Source organism: Delphinus delphis, chromosome 3 (genome assembly GCF_949987515.2).
Source record: "Delphinus delphis chromosome 3, mDelDel1.2, whole genome shotgun sequence".
NCBI classification, from domain to species: Eukaryota; Metazoa; Chordata; class Mammalia; order Artiodactyla; family Delphinidae; genus Delphinus; species Delphinus delphis.
Window position 1 is genome coordinate 1714310 of NC_082685.1, and position 25970 is coordinate 1740279.

Genomic DNA, 25970 nt, shown 5'->3' on the forward strand with positions numbered 1-25970 from the left:
ACTCATCAAAACAGCATGGTAGTGGCACAAAAACAGACATGAATCAATGGAACGGAATACAGAGCCTAGAGATACACCCATACACCTACTGTCAATTAATCTTCGACAAAAGAGGCAAGAATATACAGTGGAAAAAAGTCTCTTCAGCAAGTGGTGTTCGGAAAGTTGGGCAGCCTCATGTAAATCAATGAAGTTAGAACACTCCCTCACACCATACACAAAAATAAACTCAACATGGCTCAAAGGCTTAAATATAAGACATGAAACCATAAAACTCCTAAGAGAGAACAGAGGCAATACATTCTCTGACATAAATCATACCGATGTTTTCTTAGGTCAGTCTCCCAAGGCAACAGAAATAAAAGCAAAAATAAATGAGACCTAAGCAAACTTACAAGCTTTTATACAGCAAAGGAAACCATAAACAAGACGAAAAGGCAACCTACAGACTGGGAGAAAATATTTGCAAATGATGCAGCCGACGAGGGCTTAATATCCAAAATATACAAATAGCTCATACAAGTCAACAAAAAAAAAACCAGACAACCCAATCAAAAAAGGGGCAGAAGATCTAAATAGACATTTCTCCAAAGAAGACATACAGACGGTGAACAGGCACATGAAAAGATGCTCGATCACTAATTATTAGAGAAATGCAAATCAAAACTACAATGAGGTATCACCTCACACCGGTAAGAATGGCCATCATCAAAACGTGTACAAATTACAAATGCTGGAGAGGGTGTGGAGAAAAGGGAACCCTCTTACACTGTCAGTGGGAATGCAAATTGGTACAGCCACTATGGAAAACAGTATGGAGGTTCCTCAAAAAACTAAAAATAGGGTTGCCATATGATCCAGCAATCCCACTCCTAGGTGTGTATCTGAACAAAACTATAATTCAAAAAGATACATGCACCCAAATGTTCGTAGCAGCACTATTCACAATAGCTAAGACATGGAAACAACCTAAATGTCCATTGACAGATGAATGGATAAAGAAGATGTGGTGTATATATAATGGAATATTACTCGGCCATAAAAAGGAATGAAATAATGCCATTTGCAGCAACAAGGATGGACCTAGAGATTTTCACACTAAGTGAAGTAAGCCAGACAGAGGAAGACAAATACCGTATGGTATCACTTATATGTGGAATCTAAAATATGATGCAATACGAAAAAATGAATACGAAATGTTCTACAAAACAGAAACAGACTCACAGACATAGAGAACAGACTTGTGGTTGCCAAGGGGGAGGAGGGTGGGGAGGGACGGTTTGGGAGTCTGGGATTAGCAGATGCAAACTATTATATATAGAACGGAAAACAACAAGGTCCTACTGTATAGCACAGGAAACTATATTCAATATCCTGTGATAAACCATAATGAAACAGAATATGAAAAGAGTGTATACGTATGTATAACTAACTCACTTTGCAGTACAGCAGAAATTAAACACAACATTGTAAATCAACTATACTTCAATAAAATAAATTTAAAAAATAAAAAAGTGAAAGTCTCTTCCCACAGACTATTATTAGAGTGGATAAATGAGGCAACATTTCAGCCAGGTGGGAAAAATGAACACCACAATGAGGGGCAGATGGGTGCCCAGAGAAAGGATCACTTATGCCCAGGAATGCATAACCTGTGTCTATACCTGAGGAGCTTCACACAAACCCGAAATAAGGAACATTCTATTAACAGGGGGAGCAAAGGACAGTATTCTTCAGAAATATTAGTGCCATAAAAGTGTGGAAATCCGCCAGACGTGACAACTAAACACAGTGCCTGATGCTAGGCTGGCTCCAGTAGGGCGGAGGGAAATTTTTTTTAATATTTATTTTATTTATTTATTTAGCCTGCACTGGGTCTTCGTTGCAGCATGCGGACTCTTAGTTGCGGCATGCATGCAGGATCTTAGTTCCCCGACCAGGGATCAAACCCGGCCCCCCTGCATTGGGAGCATGGAGTCTTACCCACTGGACCAGCAGGGAAGTCCCTGGGCAGAGGGAAATTATTAGGTCCATTGACAAAACTGAAATTCAGACGTAGGCGGAATAAATGCATTGCATCAATATTAAGTTTATGGGAATCAGTAGCTGTTCTCTGGTTATGTAAAAGAACGTTCTTCTTGGAAAATTCACACTGAAGTATTTAGGGGCTACTATAGACTAAATATCTGTGTACCCTAAAAATTCGTATGTGGAAACATAATCCCCAATGTGATGGTATTAGGAGGTGGGGCCCTTAGGAGGTGATTAGATCATGAGGGCGGAGCCCCCATGAATAGGATTAGTGCCCTGGTTGAAGAGACCCCAGAGACCTCCGTCGCCCCTTCTGCCCTGTGAGGACACAGCGAGAACCAGGAAGCAAACGTCACCAGACCCCAAATCTGCTGGCACCTCGATCTCGGACTCCAGTCTCCAGGACTGTGAGAAATAGATTTCTGTTATTTATAAGACCCCAGTCCGTGGCCTTTTTGTTAGAGCCGCCCCAGTGGACAATGACAGGGGTAAAGTGCCACTCTGTACGCAGCTCACTCTCAAGTACTTCAGAAAAGTATATTTTCTGTCTATAAAACACGGACGGAGAAAGACAGCAAACGAGCAAGCACGGGGGGCAAACTCTTAATAGCTGAATCTGGGGAAAGGTATGCAGTTTGGGGTTTTTTTTTTTTACTATACTCATTCTTGCAATTATTCTGTACACCTGAATGATTTGCAAATAAAGAGTACAAGAAATGAAACTAAGAAAGTAAAAAGCAGTGTGTTCAGCGGAGAGGTCAGAGAGGAAGAGGGGAGGCTGCAGGGGGCGTTCCTGGCAGCAGGAACAGCCAAGGTGAAGGCGCGGAGGACACGCCACCCAGGAGGGCGGCCGGGCAGAGTGTCCCCGCGTCCCTTGCTCCTGGCACTTCTCTGCCATTTCGACGGCGTGTGGGGTGAGGTCTGGGCCACCCCAGCAGCTAAGCATCTTAGCCTAGCGGAGGGAGAGCTGGGGGAGGTGAGGGGTGGTGGGGGCGTGCAGCTCGGGGCAGCGGTGGGGCTGTGGTTCACCCACTAATCTTTCTATTCCAAGTTTTCCCCCTAGAAAAAGAAATCCTGGAGGGACCGTGTCCAGGCACATCACCCTGAGCTGAGCAGTTCAGGGGTGGCTAGTGGGTACTGTGGGCACCATGCGCCCCCCCAAACACACACACAAGCAGTTTCCCAGCTGCTGGGAACATCGGTGGCTGAAGAGAGATGTCACCTATCCGTCGCGGAGGCTGCCGCGTCCAGGCCCAGCACCTGTGGTCAACAGGGGACAGGGGTGAAGCTCCAGAGCTCCCCATGAGATGTACGCAGACTTTGCATCCTTCACCGCCTGGCCGGGGGTGACCACAAGGACCCTCCCCACTCATTTTCCTATCTCAGCCTCTGTCTCGCAGTCTGTTTCCTGGGGACCTAGCCTCTGACACAAAGCATGAGTCGTATTTTGAAAGATTTAAGAAACAAACAAAAGAAGTAACACCAGTTGAAAGTGTCACATAAATAGGAAGAACTAAGCCCCGATACTGGTCCTATCAGGAGATGTAAACGGGCCAAACTCAGCGTGATCCCGGAGTGGGTCACAGGGCAAATCCCGACCCTGAGCTGTGAACCAGCATCAAATCCGAGAGTGAGAAGGTCACACGCAGTCTCCTCCGCCCGCACACCTGCCCCGTTTACCTGCGCCCTAGAAACTCCAGCCTGTAGGGACACAGAGCAAGTGGGCGGCTGCCAGGGCCCAGGTGGGAGAACAGCCTGAATACAGAGCAGCCCCAGGGTTTTGGGCGGAGATGAAACTTGTGTATGTTGATTGCAGCGGTGGCTAGTTTACCTGCGTCAGTGCTGGTAAAACCCGGAAAAGGATCGATTTTCCCGTCTGTTCCGTCTCAACAAAGCGGACCATGGATCGCATGGGTGACAGACAGTATACACGCTTCTTTATCGACCCATTAAATCGTGAGATAATGATTTCAGTGTAGGTAAAGTTACATTTTATTTCTTCAGGAGATGCGGTACGAAGTTTGTTTTTTCTCAGCTTGAAGAGGAACGCTAAAATGCGAGGAGGTCTTTGACAAGAGAACGAGCACGTCGTTTTGGACATTCGGCTGGTTTAAAGTTTTGTTTTGTTTTGTCTTGTCTTGCAGGGTCCCTAAGGTTGACCATCCCCCACTGGTGGACATGCAGTGTTGGCCAGCATTGCAGTCACCCAGCGTCTAAAGACGGAACCTCTAAGATTTCTAATCTGCACTGGTTTCCTCCTTCTGCTGAGGCAAATCACCACAAACCCAGTAGCTAATACAACACACCCTCATTATCTGGGGGGCAGAAATCACGGTGTCAGCAGGGCCTCGCTCTCTCCCGAGGCCCCAAGAGGAGACCGTGGGTCCTTTCAGGGTTGCACTCCTCCCTCTTCAGGCTGGAGCACGGCGGGTGGCTTTGGCGTCACACAATTTCCTTGGCCTCCCTCTTAGAAGGATGTGTAGTGATATTGGACCCACGTCCTCAAAGAGTCTGGGAATAACTGGGTCTCAGATCGTGGCTCGGGACCTGATGCTTGCTGGGCTCTGAGAGATGTGAGGGGCTGTCAGTACATCATCACACCCTCAGGACCCAGCAATCAGTCCCCAAGTGGTCCAGCCAGAGCCAGAGATAAACGAGACTTTCTCTAGGGTTGCAGAGACAGAAAAGATCTCTCTCCCACTGTGCTCAGCAGAATAAGAGCCCCCAAAGACACCCACGTCCTTCCTGGGCCCTGCGGATGTGTCGCCTCACAGGGTAGAGGGGACTTTGCAGCTGGGATTAGGTTAAGGCTCCTGAGACGGGGATGACCCTGGATTCCCCGAGACGTCCAGCGTCATCCCAGGGTCCTTATAAGAGGGAGGCGGGAGGGTCAGAGGCAGAGAGAGACGGGAGATGCTGCGCTGCTGGCTGTGAGGATGCAGGGGGGTCCGCGAGCCAGGGGTGCGGTCCCTCTAGAAGCTGGAAAAGGCGGGAACCGATGCTGCCCTGGAGCCTCCGGAAGGACCGGCCCTGCCCACGCCTGCATTTAGCCCCGTGAGACCCGAGCCGGACTCCTGACCTCCAGGACTGTCAGAGAACCCATCTGTGTGGTTTTCAGCCCCCGGTTCATGGTGAGTTGTCCCAGCTGCCGTGGGAAACTCTGGTGGGTCTTTCACAAACTCTGTGACCCTCAGCCTCCACCTCAGCACAGGGGTGACACTGACAGTCCCCCCGTTGGGTCACTGCAAAGATCATCATCATGCAGCAGGCATCAGCTGGTTTCTTACGGAGGTCACTGAGTTTGAGGGGCTGTGGACGCCCAGGATGCGGCTGGATAAGCAAGTTGGGACAGAAGTGGTTCAGAGGGAAAATTCTGACGTGGGAGAGCGTGGAGTCTGCCACTCGAGGGGCTGGCGACGCCAGGGGAACGTGACTGGGGAAAAAGGGCTGTAGGATTGCAGGTTAGATGCAAACATAAACATTATTATTACTGTCTCCTCCGGGCCCCCGCTGCCCTCCCGGCTCCAGGCCAAAGTGATCAGAGCCACACACATGGTCAAGCTGCACTTGGGTGTTTACTGGGAAAGGGCTGAGGGGCCAGACCTGGGCTGCTCATGCTTTTTTGGTGATGCTCTTGGGGGTGGCAAGCTCTTGCAGGCGAGGGGACGCACGAGCCACCAGGGAGGCTGGAGAGATGCGGTAGGGGTCGTAGTCCTCGTTCAGGTCCCTCCGCACTTTGGGTTTGGCCAGGGAGACGATGCGGGGACTGGCCACCGCCTTCTTGGTGGCCTCCAGCACCTCCCAGCGTGCGTCTCGGTCAGAAACACACTTGTCCGACTGGGGCTTGGGCACTGGAGAGGGCGGGAGAAGGGGGTGGTGTCAGAAGCCGGAGCCTGGGGCATGCAGCCACCACCACCCCCGCCTCGCCCCGCAGAGATCAGCCTTCTGGGTCAGAGCTCCCAAGTTTAATGGCCTGTCTGTCAACAGATGATGGATAAACACACGTGCCCCTCCACACATGGGAGCATCACTCAGCCATGAAAAGGGGTGAAGCCCTGACACTCGCTACCACATGGATGGACCTTGAGGACACGATGCAGTGGGAGAAACCAGACACAGAAGGACACACGGTGTGTGATTCCATTGATGGGAAACGTCCAGAACAGGCCAGTCCACAGACAGAGAGTGGGTTCCTGGTTGTCAGGGGCTGGGGGAGGGGATGGGGGTGACTGCTCATGGGGACGGGGCTTCACTTTCGGGGGGATGGAGTGTTCTAAAATCGACTGTGTGGGACATAAGAGAACAGACTGGTCGTTGCCAAGGGGGAGGTGGAGAGGGGGAGGGATGGATTGGAAGTTTGGGATTAGCAGATGCAAACTATTATATATAGGATGGATAAACAACAAGGTCTTACTATAGAGCACAGGGAACTATATTCAATATCCTGTGATAAACCATAATGGAAAAGAATATGAAAACGAATATATATATGTGTATAACTGAGTCATTTGGTGTACAGCAGAAATTAACAACACTGTAAATCAGCTATACTTGAATAAAAAATAAATTTAAAAAAATATATACGATTTTTTAAATGACATAAATAATATAAAATAAAATTGATTGTGGTGGTGGGTGCACAGCTCTGTGAACATACTGGAAAATATTGAATTGTGCACTGTGAAAGGGTGAACTGTAAAGAAAAAATATTTCAAATGGCCATGGGTCCCAGATGGGGGACGCAGAGGGAGCAGAAAAAGGTACCCTGGGGGCTGGGGGTGAGGAAGGGGCTCAGGCAGCCCCAGCTGGGCCCTCTCCACAGGGCCCCACCAGCCACATGGGATCAGTACCCGATATGGGCTGGACTTTTATCGTTGTTTAATTTTAATAAAATCTGTTCATTGACTTAAATCAATGGACGGATTGGCTTTCATTCCACTTTAGTCGTGGACAGACAGCTCTCAGAGCAGACCTGTGGCTCAGCCAGCCCCCTCCGTTCACCTGCCGGGACCCCCGGCCCTTCTCCTGCTCAGCCCCCTTCGCCACCTCTCCGCCACCCCTTCCTCCACGGTGGGAGCCACGGGGCATGGCCTGCATGGGGACCAGGAGAGAGGTGACCGCTGGTGGCCACCGGTGACCACTGCCTTAACTTTGGGCCCCTCGGTTTTGAGGGCTGCCTTTCCAAACTCCTCTTTGCTCCAACACCCTGCAATCGCAAAAGGGCCCTCCCCCTAGTCAGCAGACAACCCACAGCTCGGGGGAGAGGCCCTCGGTGAAAAGAAGGGGGGCCCTTCCACCAGCCTCAGGCTGGACTACAACTCCTGGGCAGGTGACATGTGCTGGGGCCCCCAAAAGGGAGGGGCTGGGGGACCTCGGGAGGACCTGCCCAGAGCCAACCTTTCTGGGAGTCCTCAGGGAGACTCAGGGGCATTCCCTTTGTTGTAACATCTGGGCTCCGAAAATCTTCTGGTCACAGCCTGAGAGTGTGACTGGTCCACGGCCACACAGTACCCACAAATGCAAAACGGCATGGACCAGTGCCCACCCCACGTGGCCCCTGCACTGCATGTATCCTCACTTCACTTCTTAAATGCTGGTCACAACCATCAGTGGGTGGAAATCTGCGGTTTGAAAAACACAGCCCTACACCAGTTTTATCCATACACACACGGATGTGCATTGATATGTGCTCCTGAAGCCTGGATGAATATACACACGTGTGTAGGTACAAATGTACATGTGCTTATTATATTCCAGACATGTGTGTTCATGCATATGTGTGTGAGACAAGATGGTTTGAGAGAGAAGTGCGTGTGTATTTGTGTTTCTGTTCATTTAACCAGTCATAACAAATTCAACAAATACTTTAACAAATATTAAGGGAACAGACGAATGAATGAATAAACAAACAAACAAAAGATCCCACAAGCAAGCTCGAAAGAAAAAAGACTGGGAAGAAGTTATTTTGCAACGTGCTCGACATAGGGTGAGTGATCATCTTATATAAAGAGCTGCTGCAAATCAATAACCACCTCCCCCGCAAAAAAAAAGGAAACAGGAAACGGAGAAAATAGGACACAGCAGATTATACCACAACAGCCAATCAAGCTCTCTGGTGACCACGTGCCAGGAGCCGGGGATACACAGCGAATTTTCCTAAGCCTCTGACTACCTTTGGGTGGCAAGATTCCTTTCTTCATGCTCTTCTGCATTTTTCAAACTCTCTACAATTAGTGCATTTTACTTTTGTTGTGGGGGAACCAGGTATGTCCTTTGTTTTAAAGGACAGGAAGAGGCCCAGAATGCAGCCCGCATTTCCACAGAGCTGGAACTCCTGGCTCGGGGTCTCTTCCCTCCACCGTCACTGAACTGCCCCGGAGCCCGAGGGGAGGGCGGCCTCACTGAGGTTGCCGGCTCTGGAGGGCCCCCAGCAGCCGAAACCGCGACAGTTCTGGGGACTGCGGGCCGGACCAGAGGGCAGACAGCAGAAGCAAGAAGAACTACAATCCTGCAGCCTGTGGAACAAAAACCACATTCACAGAAAGATAGACAAGATGAAAAGGCAGAGGGCTATGTACCAGATGAAGGAACAAGATAAAACCCCAGAAAAACAACTAAATGGAGTAGAGATAGACAACCTTCCAGAAAAAGAATTCAGAATAATGAGAGTGAAGATGATCCAGGACCTCAGAAAAAGAATGGAGGCAAAGATTGAGAAGACACAAGAAATGTTTAACAAAGACCTGGAAGAATTAAAGAACAAACAAACAGAGATGAACAATACAATAACTGAAATGAAAACTACACTAGAAGGAATCAATAGCAGAATAACTGAGGCAGAAGAACGGATAAGTGACCTGGAAGACAGAATGGTGGAATTCACTGCTGCGGAACAGAATAAAGAAAAAAGAATGAAAAGAAATGAAGACAGCCTAAGAGACCTCTGGGGCAACATTAAACGCAACAACGTTCGCATTATAGGGGTCCCAGAAGGAGAAGAGAGAGAGAAAGGACCCGAGAAAATATTTGAAGAGATTATAGTCGAAAACTTCCCTAACATGCGAAAGGAAATAGCCACCCAAGTCCAGGAAGCACAGCGAGTCCCATACAGGAAAAATCCAAGGAGAAACATGCCGAGACACACAGGAATCAAGCTGGCAAAAATTAAAGACACAGAAAAATTATTGAAAGCAGTAAGGGAAAAATGACAACATACAAGGGAATCCCCATAAGGTTAACAGCTGATTTCTCAGCAGAAACTCTACAAGACAGAGGGAGTGGCATAATATACTTAAAGTGATGAAAGGGAAGAACCTACAACCAAGATTACTCTACCTGGCAAGGATCTCATTCAGATTCGATGGAGAAATCAAAAGCTTTACAGACAAGCAAAAGCTAAGAGAATTCAGCACCACCAAACCAGCTCTACAACAAATGCTAAAGGAACTTCTCTAAGTGGGAAACACAAGAGAAGCAAAGGACCTCCAAAAACAAACCCAAAACAATTAAGAAAATGGTCATAGGAACATACATATCGATAATTACCTTAAACGTGAATGGATTAAATGCTCCAACCAAAAGACACAGGCTTGCTGAATAGATACAAAAACATAACCCATACATATGCTGTCTACAAGAGACCCACTTCAGACCTAGGGACACATACAGAGTGAAAGCAAGGGGATGGAAAAAGATACTCCATGCAAATGGAAATCAAAAGAAAGCTGGCGTAGTAATACTCATATCAGATAAAATAGACTTTAAAATAAAGAATGTTACAAGAGACAAGGAAGGACACTACATAATGATCAAGGGATCAATCCAAGAAGATATAACAATTATAAATATATATGCACCCAACATAGGAGCATCTCAATACATAAGGCAACTGCTAACAGCTCTAAAAGAGGAAATCGACAGTAACACACTAATAGTGGGGGACTTTAACACCTCACTTACACCAATGGACAGATCATCCAAAATGAAAATAAATAAGGAAACAGAAGCTTTAAATGACACAATAGACCAGATAGATTTAATTGATATTTATAGGACATTCCATCCAAAAACAGCAGATTACACTTTCTTCTCAAGTGCGCATGGATAGATCACATCTTGGGTCACAAATCAAGCCTCAGTAAATTTAAGAAAATTGAAATCATATCAAGCATCTTTTCTGACCACAACAGTATGACATTAGAAATTAATTACAGGGGAAAAAAACGTTAAAAACACAAACACATGGAAGCTAAACAATACGTTACTAAACAACCAAGAGATCACTGAAGAAATCAAAGAGGAAATCAAAACATACCTAGAGACAAATGACAATGAAAACACGATGATCCAAAACCTATGGAATGCAGCAAAAGCAGTTCTAAGAGGGAAGTTTATAGTTATAGAAGCCTACCTCAAGAAACAAGAAAAATCTCAAATAAACAATCTAACCTTAAACCTAAAGGAACTAGAGAAAGAAGAACAAACAAAACCCAAAGTTAGCAGAAGGAAAGAAGTCATAAAGATCAGAGCAGAAATAAATGAAATAGAAACAAAGAAAACAATAGCAAAGATCAATAAAACTAAAAGCTGGTTCTTTGAGAAGATAAACAAAATTGATAAATCTTTACCCAGACTCATCAAGAAAAAGAGGGAGAGGACTCAAATCAATAGAATTAGAAATGAAAAAGAAGTTACAACGGACACCGCAGAAATACAAAGCATCCTAAGAGACTACTACAAGCAACGCTGTGCCTATAAAATGGACAACCTGGAAGAAATAGACAAATTCTTAGAAAGGTATAACCTTCCAAGTCTGAACCAGGAAAAAATAGAAAATATGAACTGACCAATCACAAGGAATGAAATTGAAACTGTGATTAAAAATCTGCCAACAAACAAAAGCCCAGGACCAGATGGCTTCACAGGCGAATTCTATCAAACATTTAGAAAAGAGCTAACACCCATCCTTCTCAAACTCTTCCAAAAAATTGCAGAGGAAGGAACACTCCCAAACTCATTCTATGAGGCCACCATCACCCTGATATCAAAACCAAAGATACTACAAAAAAAGAAAATTACAGACCAATATCACTGATGAATATAGATGCAAAAATCCTCAACAAAATACTAGCAAACAGAATCCGACAACACTTTAAAAGGACGATACACCATGATCAAGTGGGATTTATCCCAGGGGTGCAAGGATTCTTCAATATATGCAAATCAATCACTGTGATACACCACATTAACAAATTGAAGAAGAAAAACCATATGATCATCTCAATAGATAGAGAAAAAGCTGTTGACAAAATTCAACACCCATTTATGATAAAAACTCTCCAGAAAGTGGGCATAGAGGGAACCTACCTCAACATAATAAAGGCCATATATGACAAACCCACAGCCAACATCGTTCTCAATGGTGAAAAGCATTTCCTCTAAGATCAGGAACAAGACAAGGATGTCCACTCTCACCACTATTATTCAACATAGTTTCGGAAGTCCTAGCCAAGGCAGTCAGAGAAGAAAAAGAAATAAAAGGAATACAAATTGGAAAAGAAGTAAAATTCCCTGTTTGCAGATGACATGACACTATACCTAGAGAATCCTAAAGATGCTACCAGAAAACTACTAGAGCTAATCAATGAATTTGGTAAAGTTACAGGATACAAAATTAATGCACAGAAATCTCTTGCATTCCTATACACTAATGATGAAAACTCTGAAAGAGAAATTAAGGAAACACTCCCGTTTACCATTGCAACAAAAAGAATAAAATACCTAGGAATAAACCTACCTAGGGAGACAAAAGACCTGTATGCAGAAAACTATAAGACACTGATGAAAGAAAGTAAAGATGATACCAACAGGGCACTTCCCTGGTGGCACAGTGGTTGAGAATCTGCCTGCCAATGCAGGGGACACGGGTTCGAGCCCTGGTCTGGGAAGATCCCACATGCCATGGAGCGGCTGGGCCCGTGAGCCATGGCCGCTGAGCCTGTGTGTCTGGAGCCTGTGCTCCGCAACGGGAGAGGCCACAACAGTGAGAGGCCCGCGTACCACACACACACAAAAAAAAGACGCACGCGGGCTTCCCTGGTGTCGCAGTGGTTGAGAGTCCACCTGCCGATGCAGGGGACGCGGGTTCGTGCCCCGGTCCGGGAAGATACCACATGCCGCGGAGCGGCTGGGCCCGTGAGCCATGGGGCCGCTAAGCTTGCGCGTCCGGAGCCTGTGCTCCACAACGGGAGAGGCCACAACAGTGAGAGGCCCGCGTACCGCCAAAAAAAAAAAAAAAAAAAAGACGCACGCAACCCAATGTTCACTGCAGCACTATTTACAATAGCCAGGTCATGTAAGCAACCTAAATGCCCATCGACAGACTAATGGATAAAGAAGTTGTGGTACATATTTACAATGGACTATTACTCAGCCATAAAAAGGAATGAAATTGGGTCATTTGTTGAGACGTGGATGGATCTAGAGACTGTCATACAGAGTGAAGTAGGTCAGAAAGAGAAAAACAAATATCGTATATTAATGCAGGTATGTGGAACCTAGAAAAATGGTACAGATGAACCGTTTTGCAGGGCAGGAGTTGAGACACAGATGTAGAGAACAAACGTACGGACACCAAAGGGGAAAGCCGTGGGGGATGTGTGTGTGCTGAATTGGACGATCGGGATTGACATGTATACACTGATGTGTATAAAATGGATGACTAATAAGAACCTGCTGTATAAAAAAATAAATAAAATAAAGGACAGGAGGAGAGTCAGGCCAACACCATGTAAAGAGCCCTTGTGCCCCAGCTTGGTTCTTTTGGCCCTGGCCCTGCACCCCAAGTTTCCCTTCTGCACCCACTTGCTGTGCTGGGAGACCCACAAACCGCCCCCCACCCACCCAGAGGGAGCGATTCCCTCTGCCAGCCCCCAGGGAGGCCATGCAGGCCACAGATGAACTGCCCACAGGGATCTGGACAGCTGGTCTGCAGTGCAGGTGGAGCTAGGGAAGCACAAAACTGGCAGAAGCAGGTCCAAGTTGACTGGCTGCCCCCGCCCGCATCCAGTGGGGAAGGCTGCTTCATAAGATGCCGAATCCCTGGGGACCTGCTTACTGGCCAGGTGAAGGAGACGGTTATAGTCTGACACGTGTGGCTTGGGTTTTGGCATGGGGTCCCACTCTTCCCGCAGGGTGGCTGGAGCCCTGGGCTTTGCCAGCTGGATGATCCTCAGACTGGGGGTGGCCATCCGGGCTGCCCTGGACACTTGGGACACCTAGAAACAGAATTAGAGGGGAAGGAGTAAAGCAGCCCATGATTCCTCATGGCCCCTGGTTCAGAAAGACCCTGAAGGCAACACTGAAAGACAAAAGACTGACTGGGAAGAAGTTAGTTTGCAGTGTGTTCAGCAAAGGATTAGTAGTAGCCATCATAAATAAAGAGCTTCTCTAAATCAATAACATGAAAAATCAATAGGAAACTGAATTAATCATGCAGGAAAGTAAACCCAAAGGATCAATAATCCTCTCTGTGTGCCAGGGAAATGTAAATTAAAACAGCCAACTATCACTCCATGCCAACAAATTTGGCAAAAGTGAAAAAGTCTGGCGTTATCAAGCCCTGGCAGGAAGGTGGGAGGAGAGAGATCCCGATACGTGGTTGGTAGGAGGGTGAATTGTACAAGCACTTGGTGTGTGTGTAACATTCAATGTTTTACAAAAGCTCTCTGCTGGGTGCACTTTGGGTAGGAGACTGCCCAGAGGCAGAGGATTGGCTGTAATGTTCTCTAGGGAGACTGAGAGATGAGTCCCTTTCCTCCTGAAAGTGTCCTGCTGAGAAATCACAGACACTACTCTTGTCAAAGACGTCCTGGCGCTTACAATTTCACGCCCCTCTCAACCACCCCCTCTGTCCCCTCTCCTTTCTTCCCCTCCTTCTCTGCCCACCCGGACGGCCCCCACAGCTCAGGTCACCAGATGAGGCGGTTGAGTCAGCCTGCGGTCCTGCCCTCAAGGGGCCCCCCGTCTGCAGGGGTGACAGGCAGGGAAACAGTCACTTATCCATGCATTCGAAGAATATCGACGACCGCTTCGTGCCCTGCTCGGGGCAAGGCCAGCTCTGCAGTAAGGCCACAGCAGACACGGACACATGTCCTCAGGGAGCTCACGTTTAAGGGAAGGATGACAGCCCATCCAGAGCACATGTGAAAGGGGCTGGGAAGGAGCAAGAAGGGGTGTCGGATGGGGGCCCCACCAGCCTGGGCAGGAACATGCCCAGCTGCACATGCCAAAGCCCAGGGGCTTGTTGAGGGACCTGCATTTAGTCCAACAGGGGGCACATGGGGTAGTAGGGATGGAGAAGGCCCCATCCTGCTGGTTTTCACGGGGCACTGGGGAGCCACAGAGGGTGTTGGAGCACAGAAGGACTCGAAGGCTAAACTGGCAAAGGCAAGGCACGGTCCGGGAAAACAGCAGGTACGTCTCCAGGTAAGAGGTGGGGCCAGACCCTCCCCCGGATGCCGATCCAACCAAACTGACTGCTGAAGCTTTTTTTTTTTTTTTTGCGGTACGCGGGCCTCTCACTGTTGTGGCCTCTCCCATTGTGGAGCACAGGCTCCGGACGCACAGGCTCAGCGGCCATGGCTCACAGGCCCAGCCGCTCTGCGGCATGTGGGATCTTCCCAGACCGGGGCACGAACCCGTGTCCCCTGCAACGGCAGGCGGACTCCCAACCACTGCGCCACCAGGGAAGCCCTGAAGCCTTTTTTTGAGACAACTGGGGAAACAGAACATGGACTGGGTATTTGGACACTAAGGTATTATTGTTAAATTCTTTCAGTGGGATCTTTGTTGTTAGGGGTTTTAAACTACCCTCGCCTGTTAGAAATCCACATGAAGAGTTTCTGGGAGAAGCAGTGTGTTGTCTGCATTTAGTTGTAAAAGTGTCCAAGTTGGGGTTCTGTCAAACAACCGCATGAAAAGACACGGATCCAATGCACATTAAACCACAAGGCCGTCCCACCGCACACCTGACGGGGCGGCCGGCCGTAAAGGAATAAACAGACAAACCAGCAAATGGACACACGGTGCCAGACGGGGCGGCCACTGTGGGAGCAGGTGGTCAGTCTCTGATAAAGTCGGACAGGCCTCCTGGCCAGGACCCCGCTTCTGGGTGTTGACCCTGGAGATACGGCAACGTATCCCACAGAGACCCAGATTCTCACGGCAGCCGTGTGTGCGGGAACCAAAACCCAGAAACAAGCACGTGTCCTTCGGTGGGTGCGAGATGCCCCCACGGCGGCCCCTCCCAGGGGAGCGGGACTCCGTGCTGCTGGCCCAGGGCGGGGCGGCGCGCAGGTGCCGGAGGGTAGCTGCGGGAGTCGGGCCTGAGCCGGGGCGGGGGGGGGGGGCCTCAACTGGAGGAGAACTCCGCTGTCACCTCTGAACCGCCGTTGTCCGGCCACCCTGCTCCGGCTCCCCTCGAGCTGACAGGCAGCGGAGGGCGGTCCCTGCACTGCCTTCAAGGCCCGGGGCAGGAAAGTAACGCCTTTTCTTGAACAAAGCCCGGTGACTCCCGATGGTTCAGGGAAGCAGTCACACGTCTGTTGCCTCTTGTCCTTCCGGAGCCGCTGAGCCCCCCGGCGGGGAGCTGGGGAGCTCCAGGGGGAGAAGGGCACCCACCTCAGACATGTGTATACTCCAGATGTTACTCCGGACCTTCGGGGTGGCAAGTTCCCGCAGGCGGTCGGACGCTTGGTACTCCAAGGTGGACCGGGGAATGGGCCAGATGGGGGTGGTCCTAAGGGAGAGTCAGGCCTGAGACCCTAACCCACCGCCCGGGGCCATGTCTGTGTGCTTGTGTATATACGATTCCTCTCTGACTCTGGGGCTCAGGGAGAGCCTGGTGCAGTGCAGGGTTTTCAAAATACCTCCAAGAGGAGTTCCTAAAAGAATCCCTAACAGAGCCCCCTATTCTCAAGGATGGAGCGACCCTCTCCCTGGTAGTCCCCTCCCAGCCGTCTCCCCTACTCCCACCATCAGGCTGGGGCCAGGAGGTGGATCGAAGGGATGAAAGTCAGCCCTGCCACCACCCCACCTCCTAAAATCGGATCTCGGCTCCGCCTCCGCCCCAGAAACAGCCGTATTTCACTGAGCCGAGGCAGACTCTTATTTTCACATCTCTGAGGCTGGAATGCAGTGGATAAATGCTGTCAGCCCGACCAGAAGGCCCGGGGCCATCCATGACTGGCTGTGCTCCATGAGGCGGTTTACACAGAGGTCACCCCAGATTACAGGTCGCACAGAGGTCATTCCAGATTACAGATCACACAGAGGTCACCCCCCAGATTACAGATCACACAGAGGTCACCCCCCAGATTACAGGCCGCACAGAGGTCACCCCAAATTACAGATCACAGAAGTCACCCCCCAGATTACAGGCCGCACAGAGGTCACCCCCCAGATTACAGGCCACACAGAGGTCATGCCCCAGATTACAGGTCACACAGAGGTCACCCCAGATTACAGGTCACACAGAGGTCATTCCAGATCACAGATCACACAGAGGTCACCCCCCAGATTACAGATCACACAGAGGTCACCCCCCAGATTACAGGTCACACAGAGGTCACCCCAGATTACAAGTCACACAGAGGTCACCCCCCCAGATTACAGATCACACAGAGGTCACCCCAGATTACAGATGACAGAGGCCACCCCAGATTACAGGTCACACAGAGGTCACCCTCCCAAATTACAGATCACACAGAGGTCACCCTGCAGATTACAGATCACAGAGGCCACCCCAGATTACAGATCACACAGAGGTCACCCTGCAGATTACAGATCGCAGAGGCCACCCCAGATTACAGGTCACACAGAAATGCCTCCAGATTACGCTCCAACCAGCATTAAGGTGAGAAGTTGTGGTCACAATGACGGCCACAGAAACGGTGGCTGGAGCCTGTCAACATGGGTGAGTGGGGCTCTCGGGCATGTTTTCCTCTCCACACATGCGTGAGATAGGAAACCAGTCTGTGTCTAATAACACCAGATCCCACATCAGCAAGGGCGGAAGGCGCAAGAACTGAGACAGAATCGTGCCAGGAGGCAGGCGCCTAAAACCATCAGTCTCACAACCGCCAGCTGCCCAGAGCGACACCAGCACCTGCCCTGCAGCCCTGAGAGCCTCCTGCGTCCTGTCTGGGTAGCTGAGCTTCAAAGGCTCACTGCCTGGCCGGCGTGAATGGGTCTCCTGGTCCCAGGACCTGGACCCTCCCCTGCAAGCCCCGAGGAAAAGGGGTCCCTGCCCGGCCGCCCCCTACCTGTTGTTGTTGTAATACTCTGAGTAGAACCTCTTAGGTCGGGCCAGCTCCGCCAACCGGCGGGACACCTCTGCACAAAAGGGGAAACAGCTCCCTGGAAACCTGCCCCTCCCCGAGGGCTTCCCTCCTCCTGAATCCAGCTTCACACAGGGACAGCTCACAGCAGACACCCTCACCAGGGGACCGCGGGGCACACAGGGGTGGGGGGGAAAGGGGGCTCAGGCTCCTCTGCAGGACGGGCCTGGGCTCCAGGGGCCTCCGTGCTCACTGCAGGGGATTCTAAACCCAAGAGACAACTCGCCCTGAGCGGCTCTCCAGAAATGAGTTTTCTAGTACTGACCCCACTTTGACTGAGATGCAAACTGTGATTTCCCCTGGAGAGCTTGCCCCCCACCCCTCCCCCACCAGGACCAGCCTCCAGCTTGGGGACAGACTCCAGAGAGGAGACCCCTGGAAGACTGGGGGTGGAGGCGGTCCTGGGAGATGGGGGAGGGGCAGTCCCGCAGGGACCCCTGGGAGGGTTGGGCTGGGAGGCCCCTCGGTCTCCCCAAACAGAGCCAGGTGCAGGTCACGGTGAGATGGGGGTGACCCGGCCGCAGGCGCCTGGCCAGCCCCCCTCCCCCTGATGCCCCCCCCCCCCCCCCCCCGCAGAGAAGGAGTTAGGGTTAGAGTTAGGGTTAGGCAGGTCAACCTACTGGGCACCGTGATGGTGAGGGTGGTATCCTCAAGAAACCTCTCTGTCCAGTACACAGATGGCCTGGAACACACCCAGTGGGGCTCAGCGTGAGGGAAGCCAGGGTCCCAGCGGTCTGCGCCCCATTCAGCAGCAGAACTCAGGGCACCCCATAACACAGACAGCGGGGAGAGGGGCAGCTGGAGGGCGAGGGAGGGAGAGCTTCCAGGAGGAAGAAAGGAGAGAGTAAGTAGATGGGCAGCAGAGGCAGGTCAGAGAGGGACACACGGACGCGGGAGAAAAGTCTTAGAAGCACAGAGAGTGTAGGTTATTCTGAGCAACGCTGGTGCTCAGAGAAGGAGGGAGCTGGAAAAAAACAGGCGCAACTGAGAAGCGGCCCGGCGTCTAGGAGCAGACCCATCTCAAGCTGGGGGCTGGGTCCAGAGCTCCAGGTAGAGCTGGGAATCCTGGGGCGGGGCCCCCAGTGCAGAGTCCTTCCCCCAGCCCTATCCCAGGAGAGGAAGGGTGGTTCCGGTGAAGGCCCCCCTTCCCAACGATGTGGGCAGCGGGGGGGGGCGGGACTCACCAGTAGACACAGAACTGCAGGTTCCTCATGTGGGGGGAGATCTAGGCGTAGCCCCTGCAGCAGCACCCCATCCTGCGAGAGACAGGGCCCCGCCCGCCTCTGCGCAGGGACCCGCTAGTTCGGCCGGTACCCAGAGGCTGCCGAGGGCACCGTGCCCCTCTCAGACCCCCCCATCCAGGCCGCCCAACACCTCACCTGTCTTTCAAGACTTGCCAGTTGGTCTTGGGTTTCACCAACTCCAACAGCCGCCTCTTCTTCCTCCTCTCCCAGCCCACGGAGGTGCCAGGGGTCCTCTGGGAGGTGGACAGCCGGCTGAGGGAAGGTGGACGCTGAGGCCAGAGCCCTTGCTCCCCCGGCGGGGTAGAACCATCCTTGTGCTCTCGCCCCGCCCTCTGGAGGAGAGCCCTGGCACCATGAAGACCTGATCTGAAATCCTAGCTTTGCCACCAGCCAGTGCCCTCGGTTCCCTCCTTTGTGAAATGGAACAGAAACCTGCTCCCGCCTGCAGGGCCACAGAGGGGATGCTGAGCCATGGACAGTGCCCCCAGGAAGCCCCCAGAGCACCAAGACATCCAGTCTCCTGTCCCAGCTTGGACCCCTCCCCGAGCCCCGCCTATGCGCAGCGCCGCCCTCTACGCGGCACACGTCCCCTGCCCCACCGGCCACATCACACAGCACCCTGTGCGCTCATCACACGAGCTCCGTCACTGTGCCGGGAGGGCAAAGGCCCCTCTGCAGTGCCTGAGGGGACGCGTGCTTACCCAGGACCAGGAGGCGAGGGGTTCCAGCCGAGGAACCCATGCACACACTAGGGCACGGGGTCCCTCCCTAGAGTGAGCACCCGCGGTTTTCCGGGTGTCCTCCTGGCCACCGAAAGCGTTTCTGGCAATGTATGGTACTTGCATTGGTTTCAGCTTTGGGGGTTGGGAGACTCTCCCCCATTTCTTTTTCTTTCTGTCGGATGGAGGGCTCACGACCTCTCAACTCTGCCACCTCCAAAGCTGGCGTTTGCGTAGGGTTTTCCACGACGACCCCCCTGCCACCTGGACAGGGGCCGTTTGCCGCCTTCCTCCTCAGAGCAGCGAGGTGCTGACAACTTCACCCCTAGAGTGAGCACCCAGGCCAGTGCAGCCACGCCCAGGGCCACCCCCGCCCACCCCAGCCTCGGCGCCCCCTTCTCCTGCCCACCTCATCTCAGGCACGCCCTCCTCCGCGTCTTTCTCCAGAACCCTCTCCAGCTCCGCGAAGGCCTCCTCCGGGTTCTGGGCGTCCACGAATTCTTCCCCAGTCACCTCCTCAGGGGGAGTTTGGGGTCCCTGGACCCTGGGCCCTCGGTTCTCATACGTGGGGCCCTGGAGGCCCAGGGTGCCGTCATCCTGCCCCCTTTCTGGCTGGTCCTTGGCCTCTGACATGCGGTGGCTGTACAGCGAGCTTTACTGGTGGTCCCCCATGTGCTGGGCCCTTCCCAGCCCTGCAGCTTTGCTCTTGTTGTCTGTGGTCACCTGGCAACAGGAGCACGGCCCGCCCACATTCTCAGCCTACATTCCATGCCCACGCATCTGAGGCGGTGGGCACCCCTCGTGGGGCCGCCCACCCCTCCAACCTCAGCCTGCCCGCTCCCCTCCTGCCGCTCTGCTTTCCTGCTCCCTAAACATGAACCTACCTCAGGGCCTTTGCACTTGTCTGTGCCTCTGCCCGCACACATCCTGGGGGCTCCTCCTCGGGAAGGCAGCCCCATTCCTGGGTCTCCCTGCATCTCGGCACTGATTTGACTTCTCCATGGTGTTTGGCACAGCCTTGTAGCAAGTCGCCTTCCCAGGCCAGGGGCCGTGAGTGCCCCATTCACTGGTGTCCCGGGGCCTGGGAGGGCTCTCGGGGAAGGGCTGCTGAGTGAGTAGTTACCCTGGGAACAGGGCTCGGTGCTGGGGCACACACCCAGCTCCACCCTATGTTTCTTCTTAGTAAAGGACTTGTTTGTGTTCACATGGGGGAGTCAGTGCTGGGTGTGACAGTTCAGCAGGGGTCCCACCTCTGCCCCGGGACTGGCTCAGGAATGGGACCTGAGAGGAGGTCTGCAGGGGCTTTGAGGGATGGTGTCGTCTCTCGAGACGGGAAGAAGAGACCCTGTGTCTTCTTCTTGGTTACTGCTGGGACTGTGTGTGATGTCTAGAGCACAGGCAGTCATCTTGCTACCAGACACAAGTCCACGTGGCCGACGCACAGGGAGGCCAAGCAAACCGTCACATCAGAGTTCGGAGCAGAGAAAGGTTTATCAGAGGGCCGAGCAAGGAGCTGAACTTCCCGAAGGGTTTCAGCAAAGCCTTTTTGAAGGCAAGGTGTGGGAGGGGCGTGGTAGGTTGTTGCAGGCTTTGTGGTGCTGGAATCCTTTGTTCTTGAAGCTGGTCATGATGTTCCTGTAAACCTCCAGCAAGACAAATGTTATTCTCCGTCCTGCACTTTTTATCTCCCTATGAACGGGCTCTTAAAGGTCAGAGCCCTGAGACAAGGGCTGTCCTGTATATTTCAGGCTACAGGCAACATTCTTGCACAAAACGTGCAGAGCCAGCATGACTAAGCACAGGCAACAGGGCACAAAGGTTAAAGCAAAACAGCTCTAACGTGGAGTCAGATTTGTTCTTCCCTGTTCCATCGGGACCATGAGACCTGCTAGTCTAAGGACGTGAGCTGAAAGATCATCGACTTGGCGACCCCGGAGCCTTCTGTGTCTGGGCTTCCTGTTCCTTGACACGAATAGTTCTCCGAAGGCTGAGTAGTTGTAGGTGGGCTTTCTGTTCCCCGCAGCCACAAGCGCCCTGATACATACCCTTCCAGCCCCAGCATCTCGTGAGAGGTAACTTCAGCGATAGCTGGTGTCCAAAATAGGCTGTCTCGCATGGTCAGAAGAAGGTGATCATGGGAATTCCCTGGTGGTCCAGTGGTTAGGACTCAGCGCTTTCACTGTCAGGGCCTGGGTTCGATGCTTAGTCAGGGAGCTAAGGTCCTGCAAGCCATGCGGCCAAAAAAAAGAAGAAAAAAAAAGTGAGAAAGTGATTGTTAGGATAGTTGCTTGGTCCTCACCGCCCCAACTCCCGCCCCCCCATCCCGGGATCTAGCCTTTGGGAAACCCCCTCAGGGCATCACAGGACCACATCCCCCAAACCCTCTGTGTGGTTGTGCCCTGTGCATCATTTAAGACCCCCGTGCCCCTGATGCTTTGCCCCTGGGTGTGGCCTTGCCATCCCCTCTGTGCGGGTCCCAGACAGGAAGGCCTTAGAGAGCGTCTGGTCCAATCTGGGAGATCCTCGAGAAATCCCATCGTTGTGAAGTGTCCTAAACCCTCACCTGGCACGCAGTGACTCACAAAAAGATAAGTTCCACGTTGTTGCAACCAGAGAGATCCGTCATCACTGCAAAGTCCCATACAAAATCTTTGTTCAAAAGTGAAGCCGCTTATAAAAAACAAGGTCCTGTATATAAAATAGATAACTAGGAAGGACCTAATATATAGCACAGGGGGAACTGCACTCAACACTCTGTAATAAGCTATACGGGAAAAGAATCTCAAAAAGAGTGGATATGTGTATATGTATAACTGAGTCACTTTGCTGTACAGCAGAAACTAACACAACACTGTAAATCAACTAGACTCCGATAAAAATCTTTTTAAGAAGACACTAAAACAATCAAGGCCACTTAGCTACGAGATGGCTCACTAGACCCACTTCCGGCGAGCTGCGACCACGTCTGCCATCCTGCACGAGGGAGCCCATCGGGCAGTGCATTTGTCCCCATGACAACCCCAGGAGAGGGGACTGGTCACAGCCCGGGGTGCAGACTGGGCACCGGGCTCCAGGGAGGCTGAGACGTGGCCTCCCCCACCCACAGTCACATAGGAGGGGCAGGGTGTGGCTTCACCGTAGCCCCACATCCCTCTTTCCAGCCAGGCGCTCATATGGGGTCAGGAGAGGGCGTTCCAGGGGCCAGAGCTCTGCCAGCCCTTGAAGGAGAGCCAGGGTCCATTTCTGCTGCTCAGATAAGTAAAGAAGCAAGGAAGATCACAGTCCAGGAGCTGAGAGTCACTGGGCAGAAAATGAAGGGGCACTAGCACAGGCTGACGGGCCATTTGGAACTTGGATGGAAAGAGAACAGGGGCAGCAGCTGGGAGACATCTCACTGCAGGTGCTGGGCCCGGGGCACGCAGACAGCAGAAAATAAGACGGGATCCCTCTGAATTCCTCTTCTACTGCTGCCTACGAATCACCACAAACTTAGAGGCTCAAACGGGAGGGATGTAACATCTGACAGTTCTGGAGGTCAGATGTCCAAGATGGGTCTCACTGGGTGGGGCTGGCTCCTTCCTGAGGCTCCAGAGGACCAGTCCCCTGCCCCCTTGGGGGTCGGCAGAGTTCGGTTCCTCGCAGTACCGGGACTGGGTCCCTGTTTCCTCCTGGCTGTCAACGGAGGGCTGCTCACGGCATCTAGACTCCCCTTCATGTCTCAGCCCAGACCCCTTCCTCCATATTCAAGACAAGGCCTGTCTCTTCATGTTTAGACTCTCTTCTCACTTCTCTGACCACAGCCGGGAGAGGGTCTCAGCTTTTAAGGACCCACAGGATTAAGTTCTGCCCACCTGGGTCACCAGGCTAGTCTGCCCGCCTCACCGTCTGCATCCCTTTGGCCATAGAAGGTGACAGGTTCCCAGGGGCTAGATATTAAGATGGGTGCTTCTTTGGGGACCGCTATTCTTTCCACCACACTTACCTCACACCACACTCCAAAGCAACTCTAAATCAATTCAGGATTTAAAGGCCAAAACGAAACTTTAAAACTTATGGAAAGAAATTAAGGTAGCCATCTTTCTGCCCTTGGGGTAGGAAAGGGTTTTTATTGAACAAGACACAAAAATGGTAATCAGGGCTTCCCTGGTGGCGCAGTGGTTGAGAGTCCGCCTGCCGATGCAGGGGACACGGGTTTGTGCCCCGGTCCGGGAGGATCCCACATGCCGTGGAGCGGCTGGGCCCGTGAGCCATGGCCGCTGAGCCTGCGCGTCCGGAGCCTGTGCTCCGCAACGGGAGAGGCCACAACAGTGAGAGGCCCGCGCACCACAAAAAAAAAAAAAAAAAAAAAAAATGCTGATCATAAATGACCGTGCTAAATTTTACTTCTTCTGATCATCAAAAGACAATAAAATGAAAAATCTAGACACGTGGCACAAAAACAGACACATAGATCAATGGAACAGCACAGAAAGCCCAGAAATAAACCCACGCAATTAATTAATTGGTCAATTAATCTACAACAAAGGAGGCAAGAACATACAAAGGAGAAAAGACAGTCTCTTCACGGAGTGGTACATGTCAAAGAATGAAATTGGAAGATTCTCTAACACCATACACTAAAACAAACTCAAAAGGGAGTTTAAGACCTTTAAGACCTAAATGTAAGAGGAGAAACCAGAAAACACAGGCAGGACACTCTTTGACATAAATCTCAACAATATTTTTTTGGATTTGTCTCCTAAAGCAAAGGAAACAAAAGCAAAAACAAACAAATGGAACCTAATTCAACTTAAAATCTTTTGCATAGCAAAGGAAACCATCCACAAAATGAAAACGCAGACTACCGAATGAGAGAAAATATTTGCAAATGATATGACCGATAAGGGGTTAATATCCAACATATATAAACAGCTCATACAAGTCAACATCTAGCAGCACTATTTACAGTAGCCAATACGTGGAAGCAACCTTAGTGTCCGTCAACAGATGAATGGATAAAGAAGATGTGGTACATATATACAATGGAATATTACTCAGCCATAAAAAAGAATGAAATAATGCCATTTGCAGCAACATGGATGGACCTAGAGATTATCATACTAAGTAAGTCAGACAGAGAAATACAAATACCATATGATATCACTGATATGTGGAATCTAAATGTGACACAAATGAACTTATTTACAAAACCGAAATAGACTCCCAGACATAGAAAACAAACTTATGGCCAAAGGAGAAATGGGGTGGAGGAGGGATAAATTAGGAATTTGGGATTAGCAGATACAAACTACTATATATAAAACAGATGAACAACAAGTGCCTAGTGTATAGCACAGGGAACTATATTCATTATCTTGTAATAACCTACAATGAAAAAGAATCTGAAAAAGGGTATATATATATAGAACTGAATCACTTTACTACACACCTGAAACTAACACAACATTGTAAATCAAGTATAATTCAATTAAAAAAAAGGAAATCAAGGAACTAAGAAAAAGCAAACTAACAAAAACCTCAATGTCAAGAAAAAAAAATTGGGTGGGGGGCTTCCCTGGTGGCGCAGTGGTTGCGAGTCCGCCTGCCGATGCAGGGGACACGGGTTCGTGCCCCGGTCCGGGAAGATCCCGCATGCCGCGGAGCGGCTGGGCCCGTGAGCCATGGCCGCTGAGCCTGTGCGTCCGGAGCCTGTGCTCCGCAACGGGAGAGGCCACAACGGTGAGAGGCCTGCGTACCGCAAAAAAAAAAAAAAATTTTTTTTGATTAAAAAATGGGCAGAAGACCTGAATAGACATTTTTTCCAAAGAAGACATACCGATGGCCAACAGACACATGAAAAGACACTCAACATCATTAATCATCAGGGAAATGCAAATGAAAACTACAATGAGGTATCACCTCACACCTGTCAGAATTCCCATCATCAAAAAGTCTACAAATAACAAATTCTGGAGAGGGTGTGGAGAAAAGGGAAGCCTCCTACACTGTTGGTGAGAATTTAAATTGGTGCAGCCACTGTGGAGAACAGTATGGAGGTTCCTTAAAAAACTAAATATAGAGTTACCATATGATCCAGCAATCCCACTCCTGGGTATATATCCAGAAAAAATCACTAATTCACAAAGATAGGTTTGGCTGCCTGGGACCTTCATGTACAGCTGCGCCGTGTTCATGCCCAGGATGGTGCAGCCCACGTGGCTCAGCACGGTGCCCGTGGAGGTTACCCGCGTGAAGGCGGGCAGCTTCAGCGGCTCCTGCAGCTGGGGCTTCCGCCTGCCGTGACGAGGGGGCAACACAAGTGAGCCACGACCCCGACCCTGCCGACCCATCAGCACTCCCGCCCCAGCTTGCTGGCCTCAGCCGCACTGACCGCTTGGCATGGGACAGGGGGATGAACACAGGCTTCTCAGAGCTCAGCCCAGGAAGAACAGGCGAGAAGCCCAGCCCCTCATGAAGCGGGGAGGGTTGGCCCTCCCAGGGCCCGGCCTTTTGGATCACAACCAACCCCCTTTCTCCCACTGCTGCTCTGAGCCCCAGCCCCTCCCCCAGAGTCTTCAGGTGTGCATGAGGCCACAGGT

At 51.0% G+C, this 25970-nt stretch overlaps 1 protein-coding gene across 1 annotated transcript in view; it reads right to left on the reverse strand.

The window, feature by feature from the left end:
* Positions 1 to 5288: 5288 nt before the first annotated feature.
* The window catches only part of SPMAP2 (sperm microtubule associated protein 2), a 29794-nt gene continuing 9112 nt past the window's right edge, over positions 5289 to 25970 (reverse strand). Inside the window, 11 exon segments of the mRNA XM_060006446.2 lie at positions 5289 to 5361; positions 5635 to 5701; positions 5736 to 5882; positions 13148 to 13307; positions 15712 to 15829; positions 17355 to 17424; positions 18050 to 18111; positions 18614 to 18685; positions 18809 to 18925; positions 19802 to 19965; positions 25539 to 25665. Coding sequence (XP_059862429.2) covers positions 5289 to 5361; positions 5635 to 5701; positions 5736 to 5882; positions 13148 to 13307; positions 15712 to 15829; positions 17355 to 17424; positions 18050 to 18111; positions 18614 to 18685; positions 18809 to 18925; positions 19802 to 19965; positions 25539 to 25665 — 1177 coding nt within the window.